This window comes from Chrysemys picta, chromosome 4 (genome assembly GCF_011386835.1).
Source record: "Chrysemys picta bellii isolate R12L10 chromosome 4, ASM1138683v2, whole genome shotgun sequence".
Lineage (NCBI taxonomy): Eukaryota > Metazoa > Chordata > Testudines > Emydidae > Chrysemys > Chrysemys picta.
This window is the reverse complement of record NC_088794.1, coordinates 29,250,430-29,271,567: the sequence shown is the minus strand read 5'-3', so window position 1 is coordinate 29,271,567 and position 21,138 is coordinate 29,250,430. Positions and strand designations below refer to the sequence as shown.

The following is a 21,138-nucleotide window of genomic DNA, read 5'->3' as shown; positions in this document are numbered from 1 at the left end:
TTCGATTGCTTTAGCCACAAGAGATCCTCCTTCCACTTCCTGCAATCCCCTGCCTTCTTCACTACCTACCTTCCAATGTCTGTAATTAGTGAGTCAGGGATCCTATAGACAACAGCCTTCTTCCGTACACAACCCTGATTTGTTCCCAGAGCAGGTCCATCCTGTACATTGAATAAGGCTGTGGTTCTCTCGAAAAAAAAGAATAGTATGTGATCATGTAATTAAAGACTGTATCGTAATGTATACACACTAGAGGGGTGGGTTGCACAGCCTAAATTGTGGCATTTCCTAACTTTCAAGTATTTGAGTTTCAATACTAGTTGTCTTTTAACATAGTTTTTTGGATGCAATTATATTTATCCCTCCACTGTAAAGCCAGGTTGTTTAGGACTGTACCAGACTCCAAAGGTACAGGATTCTGGGGGAGAGAAAACAATAACCAGTGCATTTTAGAAACCTCTAAAAACTACCTGGGATGAGAATTAGCTGCACTTGGCAGCTGTTTGATGTCACCCGGTTCACCATTCACAAGGCATTTCTAGCTCCTGCTGTGCTAATTACCTTTAGGAGAGTCATCTGATCATGCTGAGGGGGTCACTGTCGATCTGTTTTATATCCACAGGGCCCTACAACTACTGTACTCATTACACCAGAGCAAAATAAGTGCACAGTGGGAGTAAAATGTTCCCCCGTCAGGATGGTGGCTTGTACCTGCCCCATATAAAGCTCCATTATCGTAAGGCCTATTTCTCAGTCATTCATTCCCAGACAACAGCTGCTCAAACTCAGAGGCAAATCTTAATATGCAGCAATGTAAGTACACGGGACAGAAAGTAAACTGTGCACATTGGATGGAAACAAACCCTGGCAGACAGTGCACTTTGGTTTCACTCATCTGCTTCTGCATGTGATGTTATCACAAACAAGAAGTAATTAAACCTCAAGAACAGAGTGGCTTTCTATTTTCTGAGTGATAAGCAACCATTTAGGCAGTGACACTGAGTATGTCATAAGAGATCTGGACATCAGAATGCACCAGTAGTAAAATCTCAGGCAAAACTTCCGTCAAATGGCTCGACACACTCAGGGTGATATTCTGCCATCTTTACTCATATTGATTTCAGTGGGGTTACTTACCTGTGAGCAAGATATACTCACGGTTAATAGAGGTGACAGAATCCAGCCCATACAAATTAAGTCAAATTTTGCTTAACAAAAACATTTTGTTTTTGAATTTGTTTTGTTGAATTGTTTTTGAATTTGAACAAACCAGTTTTGGTTAATCCTTTGCAGGATTGTGGCCTTAGCCGACAGGCTAATGGATGGTGCCTACAAATCAGAAAGACTTGTAAATGCCATCACTGCAGCCAGGAGCGCCGCCAGCTTTTTTGCCGCCCTAGGCGGCGGAAGGTCCCGCCTCGAAAATGCCGCCCCCAAAATGCTGCCCCCAACAGAGGCGACCGAAGATCCGGCCGCCGCGGTCGCCGCCCCACAAATTTTAGTGCCCTAGGCGACCGCCTAGGTCGCCTAATGGGTTGCGCCGGCTCTGACTGCAGCCCATGATTCAAACTTCCAAAATGGAGCCTCCCATTTGATTAGGGGGGCAAAATTGGAGGCCAATTAAAAAAATTGCACTTAAATAGAATTTTCACCAGAGCTGTAAAGAATAATAATTAATTTGGCCACCAGCAGATAGGAGCTATAATCAAAAAGCAAAGAAAAAAAGAAAATGGCTTCACAACCAAAAATAAAGACAAATGGTGACGAAATCTAGGCAAAATAACTGAGTGCTCTTCCTGAATTTCCCACCAGACACTGCTGAGCTGCAATGCTTAACCACAGTCAGATTCTATAATGAGGAGAAATTTATCGTGAGGACTACGCTTTGAAGGAAAAGAGATTTAAAACATATTAGGGCAAGTATGACCATTCTCTCAAAGGAACAATTATTTAAAAATGAAAATGTTTCAGATACCCCAATCTTTCCGGTCTACAGCCAAATCTATGCATTTAATACTCAGGATGTGAAGGGTTTCCAGAGACTTTTTACAAAAGTGGGAATTGTAATATCCTCGTTTTTAGGCTATGAGCCTAAATTTTATAATGTAACCAGTTATTCTGGGTACCTTAGTTTCTGGGTGCCTAAATTGAAACAACTTAAAAATTAAGCTCTTTTCAAGTATCTCCTGTTGGGCACCCAAAATTACCAGTCAGTTCTGAAAATCTTAGCCTAAATGTTCGATTGCCAGCTTCTATATAGAAATCACAGACATTGATATGGAGGAAAAAATGCGGCCATTAGTTAAAATGGGAGAAAACTGCGGAGAAATGTATTAAGAGCAGTGGTCCTAGATTTGGAAGAGGGCCGCCACCACCTCCTCTGTGTGTTTCTATTAAGTAACTCACTGTAAGGTGCTGTTCCAATGACATATGTTCCAATGACCTCTTAAAAAATGTAAAGCCGTTCCGAGGTTTACTAGAGACAGTGTAGAGGGAAGATTCCATTCACAACATCTGAAGGGACATCCATCCTCAGTTTGATCTATGAAATCAATGGATCCTGAGTGCCATCGGACCACTTGGTGATATTGCTGTGTCACCTTGTAAAAGGGAAGTGTGCACTAGGGATAAACTCCTGCCCTCATTGAAGTCAAGGCAAATTCCCATTGACTTGAGTGGGGCCAGGATTTCACCCTTGAAAACTCTAAGCTTGGGCCTAACATCCTGATTGCAACAAAATTCCCCTTAGCTGCATGTTAGTAAAAGAATAATCTTACAGGAGCAGTCTCTTATAGAGCAATTCACGTGGGAAAAAGAAAGAGAACTGCTACCAGTAACAAGTCAGCATGTATGAATGTACGGTTCTGTGTCCTAAAACAAATATTAGAGATACAGAACTAATTAGTAAAACATTAACACTGGGCTTGGGGGAAAATGTGTGGTTATTTTTTGTTGTTGTTGTTGCTTTTCACACAACAGACATAATATGAAGGATGGCACGGGCACAGTGTGGTCCAGATAACTATGTTCATTGAATATACACACCACACAAGGCTGTCTGGTTGGGTTCTAATGCATAGAACACAGTGAGTGTCGCTAGAGGGGGGCAAATATTTTTTAAAGGGATATTACACTATTATGTACTACATACTCCTCCCCCTTTGATGTACAGGATGTTAAAGTTACAAATACATTTCTGTCAAAACTACTATCAGTAAATATACACCATCCTACAAATTCAGTCTGAGAGGTGGTTTACAACTTCTCTCTGGATAACACCGGCATCACAGTATCTGGGACAGTTTCTGCTCTGTCTGGTGCAGCTGTATCAGCAACACCTTCCTGTTCTGTCATTTTAGGTAATCTGTCATAGAAACAAACATGAAGCTCACTGCTACTAATACAAGGAGTTTAAATTCTCTCCGCACTGGCACTGCTCTATTAATTTCCTTAATTCAGCCACTATTCAGAAATTGTTTCATTTCCTCTTCAATTTTGTCTGTAAGTGCAGAAACGTTCTGCAATCCCCAGTGGCTTTGGGGATGGGGGATTTTATAGAATTTTCGCAATCAGCAAATATTGTGTCTGTGGGTTTAATAGTAGCTGTACTGCTGTGCAGCGGGTTACATGTTTGAGCCCCCGTTACACTCAGTAAAAATGCCACCTTTTTCTCCTCTGTTTATATCATTGGCTATTATACAGTGTTCCAGTCTCTCTAGTCCTCTATTGATCCATCAAAAAAGTCCCTTTCCCACCAATGACCAGTCACTTTTAGCCTTTGTTTCCCCCTAAGTAAGTAGTTTACTCCCAGCACCAGTGGCTGCAGCTTTCTTTTTAGTTTCCCTTCCTTGAGACCTCTGCAGTCACACTCTGTCACTACAGTCCTGCATTAGGAACCCAACCTGATCACCAGTTGTCTTTTTCTCTTCACACAACATACATAATATGAAGGAACCACATGAGCACAGAGGGGGGCAAATACCGACACTGATTGAATATACATACCATGCAAGGCCTAGCTATGTGCACCCTACTGCTGTGGTTGAGTTCTGGAAGCTTCTAAAATATAGAATACAGTGAGGAGCATTAGAGGCTCACAAACTATTTAAAGAGATACTACCCTACTCCTGTACACTACAATTACATATATACGACTTGGGCGATCTGAACCAAACCTGTTGGGCAGGGCTATGAACCTCTTGTTCACCCCCCTCCTTTTTACTTATTTCTTCTAATCCTCTTCCTCAGCACAAGGGCTAGTGGGGCCACGCTGTCTAGGGCAGGAGGGATAGATAGATTCTGCTTCCTTCTGTCTGCTCCTGTATCATGAGTGTTGCCTCAAATATCCATTTAAAAAAAAAAGCCTTTGCGTGATCGCACTGGATGGGCTCTTGGGCCTTCAAAGCCATCTCTGGGGCAAAAACAGGCAACTTCCGCTGCTCGAGTCCTCTTCAGAACCTGCCCCCCTCAGAGCCTCAAACCCCCTCTGCTCCTCCTCAAAGGCCTCCATAGAGCCACCTTGCTGTCCTTCAAATCCCTCCTTGAAACTCTCCTTGGCCATCATGCCTACAAAATCTCAATGGTCAGGCAGATGGTGTGCTGTGACCACCCCTTCCACACTGACCAGTTGGTTTCCTTTTGCTCCACATGTCTCTTGCCTTATACTTATACTCTGAACTTCTTGGCTGGTGGCAAAAAAATAACAAAAGAGGGTCGTTGATGTTAAGTGATTTCCGGTTGAAATGAAATAGCTCTAAATAAAGCACTGGCTCCCAACCAGGAGAACTGGTTTATCAGGGGAGAGGTTTCCTTGGCAACAGAGTCATCTGACAAGGGACAACAGTCACCTTTTGAGGCTGAACAGAGAGTCACCTGACAGAGAGGAATGGGACATTATAAAAATGTCAGAAGCTGTTCTCTTTGGTTTCTTTTCTTGGGCCATTTTTCTCCAGCTCAAGGGAAGGGAGAAGTAACCTAGCATGTCGGAGCCGGGTGAGGCAGGGGACACTGCCTATCTTCCTGAACAGAGATGGTCCCCCAAGAATTCCCAAGGGAAGGGTGAGCTGCATTGAGGATGTTTGGTGTGTTCTATATAGTCTGTACTCTCTTGTGCTTTATCTGTTACGTAAAAGAGCAATGGTGTTAGAAGCTGCTCTGTGTCTGTATGTGTTATAGGCTTTACACTTCCCTCGTGCCTCCTGAGTTAAAATGTACTCCAGAAGGCTCACAGAGGGTGTATTTAAGCTATGGGGGAGTGTAAACGGTCAGCACTGAGCCCGTGACCAGGCAGCTAGACAGGGCCTTGCAACGCATAAGGATAGTGTACTAGGCAGAGGGTCTGCATCCCAAGACTGTGCCTAGGGTCCCCAAACACTGGGGCCATGTGGGTCCCAGGTCAGGCTCTGGAGGTTAAAACATGTGGGGACCCAGCAGCTGGGTTCCCTCAGCTGTGGCCGAGACAGGCTCTTGACTGGGACCTGCAACAAGGTAACACAAGATAGCTGTGACCTAAAGCATGGAGGTATTGGTAAGCAAACATGGAGTCATCAAATCATGTTAACTAGGGCCAAGATAACAAGGAGTTGGATGTTCAAAAACAGGAGCCTGAAGTGAGGTTCCCTCCAATAAGAGATCTGAGTTTCAAAAATGCTGAGCTCCCATTGACCTCAGCTGCTGACCTCAGAGACTAGACCAGGGAACAGAGTCTTCAAACCTCAACTGCCCGGTCCTTTTTAACTTCTAGGACATGAGATTTAAGATTTCTGCTAACCCTTCCTTAGTGTATCGTTTCTCCCCCTTCCATTTTCTCTCTGTTCTTTTCCATCCTTTTTGTCTTCTCTATCAGCAGTTTCAGGCTTGGTCAATTTTGGAATTGGCCCAGTTCCATTATATGATTGTTGTAATCAGTTTGGAAGGCTAAAGCAGCCTGAGAATCCCTGCACTGGCGTGAGAGAGAACCGGTGGGAAGAAACCAGTGCAAACGTCAGCTGAAACTGGAGGAGTGAAGTGAAACCCAAAGGTCGAGCGGCCAGTTTATGACCAAGTTGTCCATGTGTCCTGCCTGCAGCACTCTGGAGAAGCAAGAATCATAGAAGTTCCTGTTCTTTTCTATCATTTGCTTAGAGTTGGTAAATCATTAGAAAATAGGGTATTATAAAATCATAGAAATGTGGGGCTAGATGGGATCTCCCAGCTTGGTGTCATCCACAAATTGTATAAGTATACTCTCCAATCCATTATCCAAGTCATTAATGAAAATATTGAATAATACCAGACCCAGGACAGACTCCTGCAGGACCTCACAAAATACACCCTTCCAGTTTGACAAATAATCACTGATATCTTTAAGTGTGGCCTTTCAACCCTTTGTGCGCACACCCTATAGTAATTTCATCTAGACTGCATTTCCCTAATTTGTTTATGAGAGTGTATGTGGGACTGTGTCAAAAAGCTTACTAAAAGCAAGATGTATCCCGGCTACTGCTTTCACCTATCCACTAGGAGAGTAACTTGAAGGAAATTAGGTTGATTTGGCATGATTTAGCATGGTTTGGCATGATGACAAATCTATGCTGGCTGTGTCTTATAAACCTATTATCCTCTAGGTGCTTACAAATTAATTTCTTAATAATTTATTGCAATTCCCTGGGATCTCTTTGTTTCCCCTTTCAAAGATAGGTACTATGTTTCTTTCTTCAGTCCTCTGGGACCTCACCCATCCTCTAGGAATTTTCAAAGATATTTTCTAACAGTTCTTCAGCTACTTCCTTAAGTACACTATGATGGATTTCATCAGGCCCTGCTGATTTGAATACATCTAACTTATCTAAATATTCTTTAACCTGTTCTTTCCCTATTTTGGCTTGTTTCTTGCCCCTTGTCAATATTAATTTAATTGAGTATCTGGTTACCATTAACCTCTTTAGTGAAGACTCAAGCAAAATAGTTATTAAACACCTCAGCCTTCTTGATGTCCTCAGTTATTAACTCTCCTTCCCCACTAAGTAGAGGACTTACACTCAGAGCCGTCCCTAGGGTATGGTGAATCGGGGCCACCGCACCAGGCCTTGCGCTTTGGGGGCCCCCACGCTAATCATGAGGAGGCGGGCGAGGACGTGAGGCAGAGGTGGTTGAGTGAGCGGGGTGAGGAGGTGAATGCGGAGACGAGCATCAGACAGGCGGGGGGGAGGGCGGCGAGGAGAAGCCCCCTTACCAGAACCTCCCCCCCAGTGTTTCCCACCAGCAGCAGGCCCTGCCAATCAGTGCCTCCCCTCGCTCTCATGCCTCCCCCTGCCACGGATCAGGTTTTGCAGTGTCAGGAGGCTCTGGGAGGGATGTGTGTGGGGAGGAGCGAGGATGTAGTGCACTCAGGGGAGGGATTGGAACTGGGCGGGGAAGAGGCAGGGTCGGGGAAAAGAGGCGGTGGTGGGATGGGCAGGGGTGGAGTGGTGGTGGGAAGAAGCGGGGTGGGGATGGGGCCTTGGGGGAAGAGGTGGAGTAGGGGCGGGGTCTGGGCAGAGCTGTGGGGAGCGCCCCCTGACAGATTAGAAACTCGCGCCTATGTCCCGGGCCCTGCATTTCCCTAAGGACGGCCCTGCCTACACTTTCCTTCATTTTCTCTTGCTTCTAATGTAATTAAAGAACCTCTTTTTGTTGCCTTTTATGTCCCTTGCTAACAGGACTTATTTTATGCCTTACTGTTTCTGCTTTTGTCCCTACATGCTTGTGTTATTCTTTTGTACTCCTCCTTAGGAATTGATCCAGGTTTCCATTTTTTGCAGGATTCCTTTTTGATTTTCAGGTCATTATGGAGTTCCTGATGGAGCCATATTGGCCTCTTACTGTTCTTCCTATACTTCCTTTGCATCAGGATAGTTTGCAGTTGTGTGTTTTAATATTGTCTCCTTGAGAAACTGCCCGCTCTCCTGAATGTCTTTATCCCTTAGATTTTCTTTCCATGGGACCAATTCCTACCAGTTCTCTGAGTTTGTTAGTGTGCTTTTTTTTTAAACTCTTCCTTATTCTGTGCTCTCACTCCTTCCTTTCCTTAAAATCATGAAATCTGTCATTTCATGATCACTTTCACCCAAATTGCCTTCAACCTTCAGATTCACAACCAGTTGCTCCCTTGTGGTCAGAATCAAGTCTAAAAATGGCTGTCTCCCTGGTTACTTCCTCAACTTTCTGAAACAAAAAGTTGTCCCCGTACTCATGTTTTGCCATATTATTTTTCTAACAGATGTTTGGGTAGTTAAGGTCCCCCATTACTGCCAGATCTTGTGTTTTGGATGTTTCAATTGTTTGTTATAGAAATGCCTCATCCACCACCTCCTCTTCCTGATTTGGTGGTTTATAGTAAACTCCTATCATGTTATCACCTCTATTTTTTTCCCTTTTACCTTCACCCAGAAACTTTCAACTGGTCTGCCCCTTACCTCCTTTTGGACCTCAGAACAATTGTATATGTTCTTGCTGTATAATGCAATATCTCCTCCCCTTTTTCCTACAAATCTAAACTAAAAGTTTCAAGTTACTTTTTTCTGAAATGTTTTGGATTTTCCCCACTTTCTGTTTCACGAGTTTTTCCAGTAGGAAAACAAAATAAAGTGGCAGGGGAGGGGGAGGAAGACCTGGGGCTACTTTTTCAAACTTTTTTGCTGTTTAACACAGTAAGAAAGTGTGATGAAGTAAGTTTTCACCCCACTTTCTCACATTTTCTTACTGTTTTCCAACCTAAGCAGCCTTTTTGTATGACTATAAAAAGGTTGTACAGCAGTTTATGAAGTCTTGGGTGTTAGCAATGTGTTGCGGAAAGGGGGTAGAAGTAGGTAAGAGTTGATAAGTTTAATATTGGTGCAGATAGCAAGCATATAGATGTGTGTTTGTTGGCCTGTTGTTCTTAGCTCCTCAATGCTTGAGGAAAATATTACAATTCAATAGAGCTACCTTAACTAATAAATGATTTGTTGTGTGTGTATACATAATATATATAAAATTACCCTTTAAAAAAACTAGCAGCCAGCTAAACCTGTCATGGGTGGGTCATGGGCAGCCAGCCGTAGTAGTCAGAGCCAAAGTCTGCAGTCACAAGACAGGAGACAAGAGATGGCTGGGCGGGGACACTGAGGCTGGGTTTCATAGGTCTCAGGTAAGCTATTGCCAGGAGGCTGTTAGATGGAGGGTTGGAACATTGTTGCTCTTCTGAACCTTGTGGACCTGGGTTCAGGGCCCATGCCAAATTCACACATACAAACCCCTACAAAACAGAGAACTGATCAGTGAAGGGAGGCTTCATTGTACCATAAAATCCATACATCCCATCAACGTCTCATGCAGTCAGACCCTGTCCCTCCCTAAGGGACTCGCTTCCACCACACACACATGGATACCCAGTGAAACACAGTATTCCTCTCACTCACTCTATAATGCAACTTCTGAACCCCACCCCTGCTGCCCATATGTAAGGATACTCCTCAGTCTGTCTATGGAGGCTGGTAGGTTTTGGCTCATAAAGTTCAAAGATTAGTATAAAAAATTAAAAGAAGAATCAGATAGTTTAACATTTCTGTCTGAACCCAAGTCCAGGCAAAAATGAAATTAATTAAACAATATTTGATCAATGTGGTTATCTTTGTTGTAAGATGTAGCATGTTGATATTGCTGTGTTGTCAAGGGAAGGCGAATTAGCGGGGAATGAGTAGGTGGCATATACGATGGATGGTGTGTATATATTCACGTACTCAGTATGGAATGGTGCAGGGGGTGTCTGTCAAGCTTAAGACATTTGCTCTAGAATGATAAAGTTCAGTGACCCTTTAGGGTGACTTCACTCTGCATTTTCATACTCCACAATATGTTTTTTAAATGAAACTTTCCTTTGTAGGTTTAAAAGGGGAAAAAAATTGGAAAGACATTCAGTATCTCTACTAATAAATTTTACCTTTAAAGTACTAATAGATATTTGCAACCTTAATTCCTGTTGCTGAACTTTTTTTTTTTTTTTTGACGAGGAAAGGGGCAGGGCTGAGTCTAATAGTGACTGATTTTAAAGACACTGGAAATGCAGAGCCCATATATATACTATGAGAGCACTCTCAGATTTCACCAGATTGCAGAGAACAGCATTCCTCCACTTCAGCATGAAAAAGTTCTAAAAAAAAATTCAAGCTAAATAAGCTCTCTTCAGCGCCTCAAGGTGAGTCCACAATGCATAATATTTTTATTGATCTGTCATATTGCTGTCAGTCAGGTTCTCTGAAGAAATCCAGAGTTTTCTGTGCAGACAGAAAATGGACACACATGTAGAGAGCTCTCTGGTCCCTTGTAGAGACAGAGGGGTGTATGTTCCAGATAATATTTTACAGTGATTTCTTTTGTACGAAAACCTGAAGGAAGAGTGTGTCATTTGCTCTAGTTTCTGAATCTCTTGTCAGGTCTCTTGTATTTGTGTGTGGAAAAGTGGAAGAAAGAGACTCTGGGGGGAAGAAGCAACAACCCCTTTGGTGTCTGCAAGTGGAGGCTAGAGCTGGGTGAAGTCTTTCAGCTGAAACCTTTTTTCACCAAAAAATGTAGATCAGTGTTGGCCAAATCATTTTGCAATTCGATTTTGACAATTTTTTTTGGTTGGGGGAGGGAGAGGGGAAGCAAAAAATATTTATTTATTTTATTTTATTTATTTTGGAAAACTTGAAGTGGTTTGTTTAGGCATTTTGGAAACAAAATATTTCAACTTTGCATTTAGAAATGTCTTGGTTTTGGAATCTCCTTTGATTTTTATTTAAAAGGTTAAAAATGAAATAAAAAAAAGAAGGGTTTTGTTGCATCCAAAACCATTTTGTTTTGATTTTACAGAACTGCCACTACACTGAAAAATCAGGTATTTGCACAGCTGTAGTGGTGGGGAGAGGGGATTTGAGGATCCCAGCTCCACAGGGGAAGGAGAAAGCAATGCTTGCTCTGCAGCATCTTTCTGTTTTTGCCTCCAGTCCCACTGATGCCCTTCCACAGAGTTCAAGCTCTCTTATATGATGAGGAAAAACAGTCCTGGGGTGGGCAGGAGAAATAGACCCTCTTTGTGACATTCTTGTATCTTGATTAAAAGGCCTCCTTTTTTTTGGTACCCTCCTGTCCCATTGAACTCCCTGTTCTTTATCTACATTAATATTACATTAAATCTGTGAAAGCCAAACTTTCATGTGGCGTTTCAAGATCACAGCTACTTCACAGATTGCCGACAACATGTGCATGTTAAAGTTACTCTGAGACCCTTAGCTTATGAACTTCCTGGACTCCTGCATTTTCACTTTCATCCTTCATATTGTATTAACGCAGTGTATTTTTGCATTTAAATATAGTGCAGTGTGTTATTCTGTGTAGTGTTGCCTGTGCTGTGTTGCTTCTGGTTCCTAGTTTTTGGCAGTGTTCAGTTTCAATGTTTCTAGTTCCCAGGCAATAAGAGTTCCTTTACCTGGTTGGTAGAATTTGAAACAAAATAACAGACTTTATAGGGTTTGTGATCTGCTCTACAAATGCGTGAAAAGTAACATTAGTAAAATCTTTAGAGTAAATATTTTACACATCTGACCTCAACTTCCTTCATTAACAAAGGTAAGGTCAGACCTTCCATACTGCTGACCTTAAACACAGAAGAAAGGCTTTGCTGGTTTAATTTAATATAAAGAATAACAAATATTATTAAAGTTGTTGCGTTTAGAACATACTCTAGCTGGGATGCTTTCCTGCACCAAATCTTTGTCAGAAACATATCGGGCCTTATTGTCACTTCATGACACTATTGCTATGCCGGTGCAACTCAGAACAAGGGAGTGACACCAGCAGAGCACTAGTGAAATACAGGAGGGAATCAGACCCATTTAGATTTTGGCAGCAACTTTTCTGAGGCACTTTCCTGCCTTAGACAAATTCTTCTTAATTTGAGTAAGTAACTGAGGTTTTGACACACATAAAAGAGAAAACATCTGTCCAGTCACCCCAAGCCACACGTCTGTAACTGTTAGACAGCTCTGAATATCTCAGAACTTGCCACTTCCCAACCCAAAGCTTATTTTGGCCCACAAAATGCTGCCCCGTGTCACACCCTCTCTCAGGCACCATTTTGCAAGTGCTCATTGAATAACAACATGGGGTTTGAACGTTTTCTATTAATATTTTTAGTAGGTCAAGAAAATGTATAATAATAAAAGCATCTTTGTGACTTTTTTTTCTTGCAAAATGTTTTCAGAAATAACACAAAAGAATAAAAGAAAGATGATATGGGAGAGATAGGACACCATAATCAGAAAGGAAAAACATACAGTAAAAATTATGAAACAGAATAAGAAGTAGGTACCAGAAACAACAAGGAAGCCCAAATTACATCAGGAGAAGACTTTCATGTCCATATCATATAGTAAAGCAAAGTGGTTAAATTCATCTGGTGGTTTATGGGACATGGGGGATAGTTTTGTTCAAATGCTGAAAAGTGGAGCCAAATTGTTGAGAAATAACTAGGGCCCCCATTTCCCTTTTATTAGTAAAGTTCTTCATAAAACCAAATGAGCCTGCAGCATTGTTTAATCAAATAATTGTGTATGGAGACTTGTTCTCTTACTAACATGCAACTAAGGAGAATTTTGTTACTATCGGGAGATTAGGCACAAGCTTAGAGTGGCCCCATTCAAGTCAATGGGAATCTTGCCTTTGACTTCAATGGATCAGAGTTCATCTATGGTACATACTCCCCGTCACAGGGTGGCACAGTAATATCACAAAGAAGTCCAGCTGCAATCTGGATCCAATGATTTCAAAGATTAAATCAAGGGTAGATATCTAAACATTTGCCACCTTCAGACACTTATCTGAATGGAACTCCCCCTTCCCCCACCCCACCCCACCCCACCCCACTGAGCTGCTTTAATTTAAGAGCTAGTGAGGCATCATTGGAACAGCAGCTTATACTGAGTTACTTTCAGAGGAATGCATACAGAGGAAGTGGTGGCTCTTGTACAAATCTGGGATCACTCCTCCAGAGATTTTGCTGAAGTTCTTTTCCCATTTTAACGTATTGACACTTTTTCTTTCCATACCAATGTTTGTGCTTTCTATGGAGAAACTGGAAATTACACAATTTAAGATAAGGTTTTCAAGAGTGGCTCATAATTCTGGGTGCCCAGCCTGAAACACTGAAAACTGGGGATTTTTCAAGTAAATGATGGACACTCACCCTCTGAAAATCAAGCCCCTTCAAGATGTCTCAATTTAGGCACCCCAAGTCACTGGTCACTAATGAAAATCTTGGCCTCAGAGCCCAAAACACAGGATATTACAATTTCCACATTGGTAAAAGGTCTCTAGAAACCCTTCACATCCTGATTATTATATGCATAGATTCAACTGTAGTCAGGGGACAATCAGGGTCTGAAATATTTCCATCCTTAAATACATAACTGTTCTGCTGAGAGAATGGTCACATTTGCCCTAATGGCTTTTTTTAAGCTTCTTTTCTTTCAAAGCTTGATCCTCCCTAGAACAAATGTCTCCCCCCCCAGTATAATCTGACTTTCTGTGACTAAGCGTTTCAGCACAACAGTGTCTGTGGAAGGGGGCGGGAGTAACTCAGGAAGAGCCCTGAGGTTTTGCTTAGATTTCTTAGGTTTGCTTAGACTTTGTGGTTTTGCTTAGATTTCTTAATTTTCGATTGTTAAACCATTTTCCTTTTTTTTTCTGTTCATTTTTTATGGCTGCTGTTTGCTGATGGCCAAATTAATGATTCTTTTGCAGCTCTGCTGAAAATTCTATTTAAAAAACTGACCTCCAATTTTGCCCCTAATCAATTAGGGGCTCAGATTTTTGGAGTGCAAATAATCATGGGTTTCAGTGTTGGCATTTAGAAGTCTCTCTGATTTGGGGGCACCATCAGAGAGTCAGTCAGCTGAGGGCACAGTAGTGCAAAGGAACCTGTATGTGTGTAATGGTGGCCCATCTGTCCCTTGGCAGGCTTGGGGCCTGTCACCTGTTGTGCCTACAATGATTTGCACCCACAAAACTGCACCTGCTACTGATCGCAGGTAGAAAAATTGAGGCTGTTTTTAAACCTGTGGCCCTAAGTCTCTAGCTAGTAGATTTGATGTAAATAGGTGCATGAGGATAATTCTTATTTAGGTAAGCATTTGTCATATTTTCAATCAGTGGCTTTTCAGGGATCGGTCAGACTTTCCTTTGTTCATAAATTGATTAGGAAGTTTCTAGAGATTTGGTGAACAACAATTCACCCCCAAAACTTGGTTTAATTTTTAGAACTATATTCTGCCCCCATTATTCACCCCGAGTATACCTTACTCACATGTAGTCCCACTGAAATCAACCTGAGTAAAGACGGCAGAATATGTACCAGAACACACAGAACAACTGGGATGTAGTCACACAAGTCTGCCTGAGTGTGGGTGCAGGATGATGTCCAAACCTCTTATGACACAGTTATGGCCTGTGAGTTAGATGAGTATGATTATCCCCATTTACAGATGGGAAAATAGAGGCACTGTGAAACAAAGTGAGCTGTCCAGTGCTTCATTTGTGAGGAAAAAAACTGAGGAGTTATGAGACCCCATGATTTACTCTCATTACTAGACTACACTTCTGTCCTCTACATGGGAAAAATTGCTGTTATACCCTCTTAAGTATGAATAACAGGATTTTATTTTGTGTATTAGTTTCCTTTCCTGATACCCAGTGATGGAAAACAGAAGCAGCAGGATCAATGACCTGCTCATACATGCCCTCAACAACCTCTCTCAGGAAGAGTTCAAAGGATTTAAAGACAAATTATCACACTCTGACTTTGAGGGGAAAGGTAACATCCCCCGAGGTCGGCTGGAGAATGCTGATGCAATAGATACGAAGAACCTCCTGATGGCATTCTATGGTGGAGATGCTGCAGTAGATGTGACCATAGAAGTTTTCAATCAGATCAATCTCAGAGAAGCTGCTGCTAACCTCAGAGAAGGAAGAGAGAATGGTAAGAAACCTAAAGTTCCTATAAAACCTGGGGCAGCAGCAGCAGGAGCAGAAGGAGAAACAGGCTGATGGCAGGAATGACAAATTCTAAATCCCAGCAGGAAGCCCGGGGAACTCAGAGCAGAGATGCCCACAGTGGGCCAGATTCTCTGACTGCTCCACTGCCTTTTTTCCACTCAGTGGGCAGCAGGAGAGCAGAGTCAGCCTGTAACTCTCCCTCTGAGGAAATTCTCAGGGTGTAGAGCCAACAGAGCAGTGCAGAGGGAGTGTCCTGGACAGAGAGAGGTGGGGAGGAGGAGTGACTGGAGTGCATCCCCACCTGGGGGACCATTCCTTGGGGACCAGTGGCAGTGTGAGTTAGAACAGCCCCCAGGCGGCTCTAACCTGTGCCGGGGCTGGGACAGAGAATCAATGATCTGTAATTGGAAACTGATCACAGAAGAGAATCTGACCCAGCATATTCTCACTAAACAGCTGAATGGGACCTTTCTAGGATTCCAGGCAGGAACTTTATCTTCAAGGCTATATTTAATTAAAGAAACAAATTTAGTGGAATACAAATTGTTGAGTAGCCAACAAACCTAGGGAGCTGCAGTTTCCAAGGCCTCCAGCTGCTTTTCAATGTCCCACAAGAGAGCGAAGTCCAGTTCATGCAATCAGGGTGGTGCTGGCCTGGGGCATCTATGACACCACTTTCACAGTCCTCGAGACTTGTCTACACATAAATTATATCAGATTAAGGAAGGTCTGAATTTAAATTGGAGTCGCTGTTCCCGAATAACTCCATGTGTGGACACCTCTTATTCCAGAATAAGAGTGCCTTTTTTTTTCAGTTTAGCTTAATCCACTTTCAACATATATTAAGCAAACTGGGAGTAAGAGTGTCCACATATAGAGTTGTTATTCCAGAATAACTCCAGATGTAGACAACCCTTCAGACCATGGTTAATGAAGTGCATGGCTGCTCGTATGATCTCACCTGTACAGTTTTAAGAGTATAGACTGGCACAGGTGTGGTTAGCTCAGTACCAAATCCCATCCTCAAAGTTAGGTCCTATAGAATTAGCACCTCCTCTACTCAGTTTCCAGGTGTGGGGAAAAGCGGACCAGATCCAGTCCATTTGAGCGTTCAGGGCTTTTGATGTCCAGATTTTTCCAGGCCTTGAAAGAACCAATTCTAAGCTGCTGTGAGATTTGAAATAAGAAAAACATGTAAGGTGACATTTTAGTTTTTACATGATGCCTTAAAACCTTTTATTTTTGTATGTAGAGGCCTCTTCAGCTCATGGTTTAAAAACCTTTGCCTCAGGCAGGTCTTGATTGACCAATCTTTTGGATGGGAGCCAAACACTCTAGCCAGCTGAGCAGTTATGGCCAGTATCCCATCCTTATTTCGACCCCTTAAACTGTCTTACATACAACTTACCTGTGACTTGGCTCTGTTTGAATTGTTTGGGGTCTCCTGGTCAGTTCCAGAGTTTCAAACCACAGCTGTGCCGAAGGGGTGGCCTCATGCTTTGTCTCTGCACTGTCCTTGTGATGACATTCATCGTCCTTTACCATGGCTGTGCAGCTCTCATGGCTTGGTCGTGGTGTATCAAACACCAATTGTACCAAAGGCAGATGTGTTTCTTCAGTTCCGACCATCTTGCTCATATAACATCTGTTTACGAGTCTGGCTATGGGTGGTGGCAAGATCCAATTCAAGGTGCCTCCATCTTTATCCCACAGGCTATGTCAAATGGCACATCCTCTTTTATACAATGATTGGACAATGCTGCAAAAGCTGTCCCCCTTGCACACAGCCTGTGGGTCCAATCTTTATCTCTGGCTCATTGCCTGCAGACAAAAAGTATTGCAAAGGCTAGATACCTCCTAGAATCATAGGGCTAAAAGGGACTGCCAGGGTCATCTAGTCTAACCCCCTGCCAAGAGCTAAGAGTGACCCTCACTCTTAGCACCTTCTGACAAGACTGACACTGTCAGAAAGAAAACCAGCTGTCTCCTTCTGAAGGGACAGCTTGTGAGGAGGGTGGCCTCCCAGGATTTGCAGGGCTTCTTTTGAAATGTTTTTTTCTCTGTCAGCCATAATATATTTTCAGTGTGTGCACACATGCATTCAATGTAATTTTTGTATTTTTGTAGTTTGCAAAATAAGCCAAGTAATAATGGTAAATATTTTCTACTAAACTATTTAAGATATGTAGAAACTTAAAGAAAACCTTTGGTTTCCATTTCCTGCCCCATAATTACTACACTGTAGCTTCCCCTAATATTTCAAGGCTATTTTCATGTATTAAATCCATGTTTAACCATTTTCATAACATTACTCTCCATTATTGAAAGCACAATAAAAGCAGATACACTTGTACTCCTATATATGGATACCTTAAATTTGGCAAGTGTTACAGTTTAACTTACAAAATGGGCACAGAGTATGGTAAAAGCAGTCAAAAATGTCATCAACAGCTTTACAGAGAATAGTTTAAACGAGGCTTGCATGTTGTCTCATAATTAATCAATTTTACTAAAAAAAATATAGATTATTTGTATCTTGGTTAGTAAATTAGCAGAAAAAAAGTCAAATGGATATTTCTCACACAGCTAGATTTCTTTTGCGCTAGGACATGAGTATATTTTCTATAAAATAATGTCACGATTGTCAGCTCGTTAGGGCTGGTGCCATCTTTTCGTTCTGTTTGTACAGCGAGGTCCTGAGCCAAGGCTAGGGTTCCTGGATGCTACGGTCATACATATTATTGCTTGTGTATTATCATAGCTAATTAATTCTTATTCCTGCAGAGACCACTGACTGGATGAATTGCCCCATCTTCCTTAACTGCATGACACACTGTGATTCTGTTACACTAACATTCATCTGCAAATTTCTCTTTCAGCTTTATGTCCTAAACAAACACCTGGACGACCAGGTATGTGACATTCTAACAGAAAATTGTGTTGATTAGCATTAGATCAGAGCAGCCAGATGTTTAGTTTACCACTAGAAATAAGAAATAACACCTCAGACTGTGTAGTCTTATCACATCAGACTGTGTAGTCGGGGGAGGCAATCAGGTACCCCACATTTCCGGTTATCTGAACACCCAGTTAGCCAACCGCCCAGTTATCTGAACATTTCAGATGTCCTGCAGGCCATTCAGATAAATAGAATTCTATTGCATGTGCATGGAAGGTCCTATAGCTTTTACTCACATGACTAATTTCAATGGGACAACTTATAATCAGGCCCATAGTTAATTGATTTGGTAATAGTTTATGCTGGAAGTTGCATTATAAGCATAAAGTAGCATTATTATTGTTTAAATAGCTTAACTGTAACATTAGTAATAAGTCTTTTTTCTGAATTTCTGATTCTATATTTCTAATGCTTCACGTCACTCCCTTAGATTACAGGGTGAAATATAGAGAACACATACAAAACAAGTACAGAGTAATAAAAGACTTGAACTCTCGGCTTGGTGAGAACGTGACTCTAAACAGCAGATACACAAAGCTGATTATTGTAAAGAAACATTGTCACAAAAAGGAAAGAGAACATGAAATAATGACCTTGGGATGGAGACATGAAGAAATAATGACTAAGCGAGCTAGTTCTATCAACCTGCGTAATTTATTTAAATGTTCTGAAGATGGACAAACACCACAAATTGTTGTGCTGTTAGGAGCTGCAGGGATTGGAAAAACCATGACAGCAAGAAAGATTATGTTTGACTGGGCAGCTGGAGAGCTCTATAAGGAAAAGTTTGATTATGCTTTCTACATAAATTGTAGGGAAGTGAACTTTGGCAGTGAGGAAGGAAGAATTGCTGATTTGATTTTAAAGAATTGTCCTAATAAAAATGCACCAGTTGAAGAGATTTTGATAAATCCAGAGAAACTCCTGTTTATAATTGATGGTTTTGATGAATTGAGATTTTCCTTGGATCAGCCAGAAGACAATCTGTGCTCTGATCCCTGTGACAAGCAGCCAATGGAAATTACATTGAGCAGTTTAGTTCGGAAAACTGTTCTTCTTGAATCCTATGTAATAATCACTACAAGACCAACTGCCCTGGAGAAACTCAGACAGTGTTTGGAATGTGCACGTTATGCAGAGATCTTGGGGTTTTCTGCAGCTGAGAGGGAGGAATATTTCCACAAGTTTTTTGGGAATGAAGAAAAAGCAAGAAAAGCCTTTAACTTTGTCAAAGAAAATGAAATGCTCTGCACCTTATGCTTTGTCCCCATTGCGTGTTGGATCATTTGCACAGTTCTGAAACAACAGATGGAAGCAGGTGAAGATCTTGCACAAACATCCAAAACAATCACTGGTGTATATATGCTCTATCTTTTCAGTTTATTAAAGGGTCACAGCAGCAATTCAAAGAAGCACACACCAGCTAACTTGAAGGGACTTTGCTCCTTGGCTGCAGATGGAATTTGGAAGCAGAAAATACTCTTTGGGGAAGAAGATGTCAAGAAGCACGGCTTAGATATATCTGACTCTCTCTTTCTGAATGAGAACATGTTTCAAAAAGATATTGACTGTGAGTGTGTCTACAGCTTCATTCACTTGAGTTTTCAAGAGTTTTTTGCAGCTTTGTTTTATGTGTTGGAGAAAGAAGAAACAACAACCGTGGAAGATTCAGAAACTGCTATGAACAATGTGAAAAAATTGTTAGAAAATTATGGAAAATCTAGAAATTACTTAATGTTAACAGTGCGATTCCTGTTTGGTCTCTTAAATGAAGAGAGAATGGAGGAGATGGAGAAAAAACTTAGCTGCAAAATTTCACCCAAAATTAAACCAGATTTACTGCAGTGGGTTAAAACAAAGCCAAAAATATCGTCCTTGTCCCTGGAGTCTGAGGAGCTCTTTTTGGAGCCTGATGAGGAGTTGTCATCCTTTAAACGTAACGCTGAGATGATTTACCAGCTTGAGGAGTTTCACTGTTTGTATGAAATTCAAGAAGAGAGTTTTGTGCAAAGTGCACTCAATCGCTTCACTGAGCTATATTTAGCTGAATATAATTTTACCAAAATGGATCAAGTGGCTCTTTCATTCTGTCTAAAAAACTGTCGGAAGCTGGAGACGCTCTATCTAAATCTGTTCACGTTCGGATTTGAAGACCCAAATGAAGATTCCCTACGGCCACCCAAGCAGCCACGTTTGTAAGTAGTGTCTGAGATAGTAAAAACACCTACATAATTTCTTAAGTAGAGAAACATACATTGTGGAGGGAGAAGATAATTTAAAAAGGAAAGATGGCAGCAGTATGAATGACAAAGGTCTTACAGATGAACTTCAGATCAGTGGGAGAAACTGGGCAGTCGGGTGACATGTCAATGAGGCATTAAGTACCAAAGCAGCTGGTGATTTTAACAGTAAAACTGAAAGGATCTTGTGTGTGTGACTTTCTGTTCCCTCAGCTGGGCTGACACTTGTGAGCACTGCTGCCTACTGTTTCCAAGGAGGCTGGGAAGATGGCGCTGCTCTGGGGCTGCAGAGAGTCACCCTCTCAACCACATTAAGGTGTTCACTGAAAAGACACAACTGCTGAAACCGGGTGCCCGAATAATGACATCCAGGGCAAGGCACAAAAGGGATTTTTAAAATCTAAGTTACACAAGTTACTAATAAGTGCAGGGGAGGGGGAGGACAAAAACATCCCCACACACCTATCCTTTTCTTCACCTCATGTGGAGGATCAACAATCTTCTCCTCCTTCACCCCTGTAGGCCTCTCCTGACCCAGGCCAAACACTCCAGGAAGGTCCCACTCCCTCCCTTGTCAACCTCTCTCTCAGTAAGGGGATTCACATCTGCATAATCTTGTCCCCTGCCACAGAGATGGGACACTGGGAAAGGGTGCCAGAATCAGGAGAGGGCCAATTTACTGAACATGTGTTAGCTGATGACCGGAAAAAAAAATCTGTCCCATATTATCAGTACATGCTGCACTTTGCGCAAAATAGGTGAGGGCAAGAGTGAGGTGATTATGGGTGGCTGGGAACAAAGAATGCAGAGAGGGTCTGCTGGTTCTGGATTCATGTCTTCAAGCTGGTTGACTTTTACCAGCCCCCCCCAAAAAACAGTGCAATGCTCGAATCCATTTCAAGCCCTTCT

The 21,138-nt window shown here is 42.0% G+C and overlaps 1 protein-coding gene across 1 annotated transcript in view; it reads left to right on the top strand.

Annotated features, from left to right (window-relative positions):
• The first annotated feature begins 4,886 nt into the window (after window positions 1-4,886).
• LOC101948840 (NACHT, LRR and PYD domains-containing protein 3-like) overlaps window positions 4,887-21,138 on the top strand; it is a 57,122-nt gene continuing 40,870 nt past the window's right edge. The window contains exons 1-5 of the mRNA XM_042862092.2: window positions 4,887-5,058; window positions 10,016-10,195; window positions 14,709-15,013; window positions 17,910-17,942; window positions 18,420-20,184. Of these exons, the coding sequence (XP_042718026.2) occupies window positions 14,731-15,013; window positions 17,910-17,942; window positions 18,420-20,184 (2,081 nt within the window). The 5' untranslated portion in view covers window positions 4,887-5,058; window positions 10,016-10,195; window positions 14,709-14,730. The remainder of the gene's footprint in view (window positions 5,059-10,015; window positions 10,196-14,708; window positions 15,014-17,909; window positions 17,943-18,419; window positions 20,185-21,138) is intronic.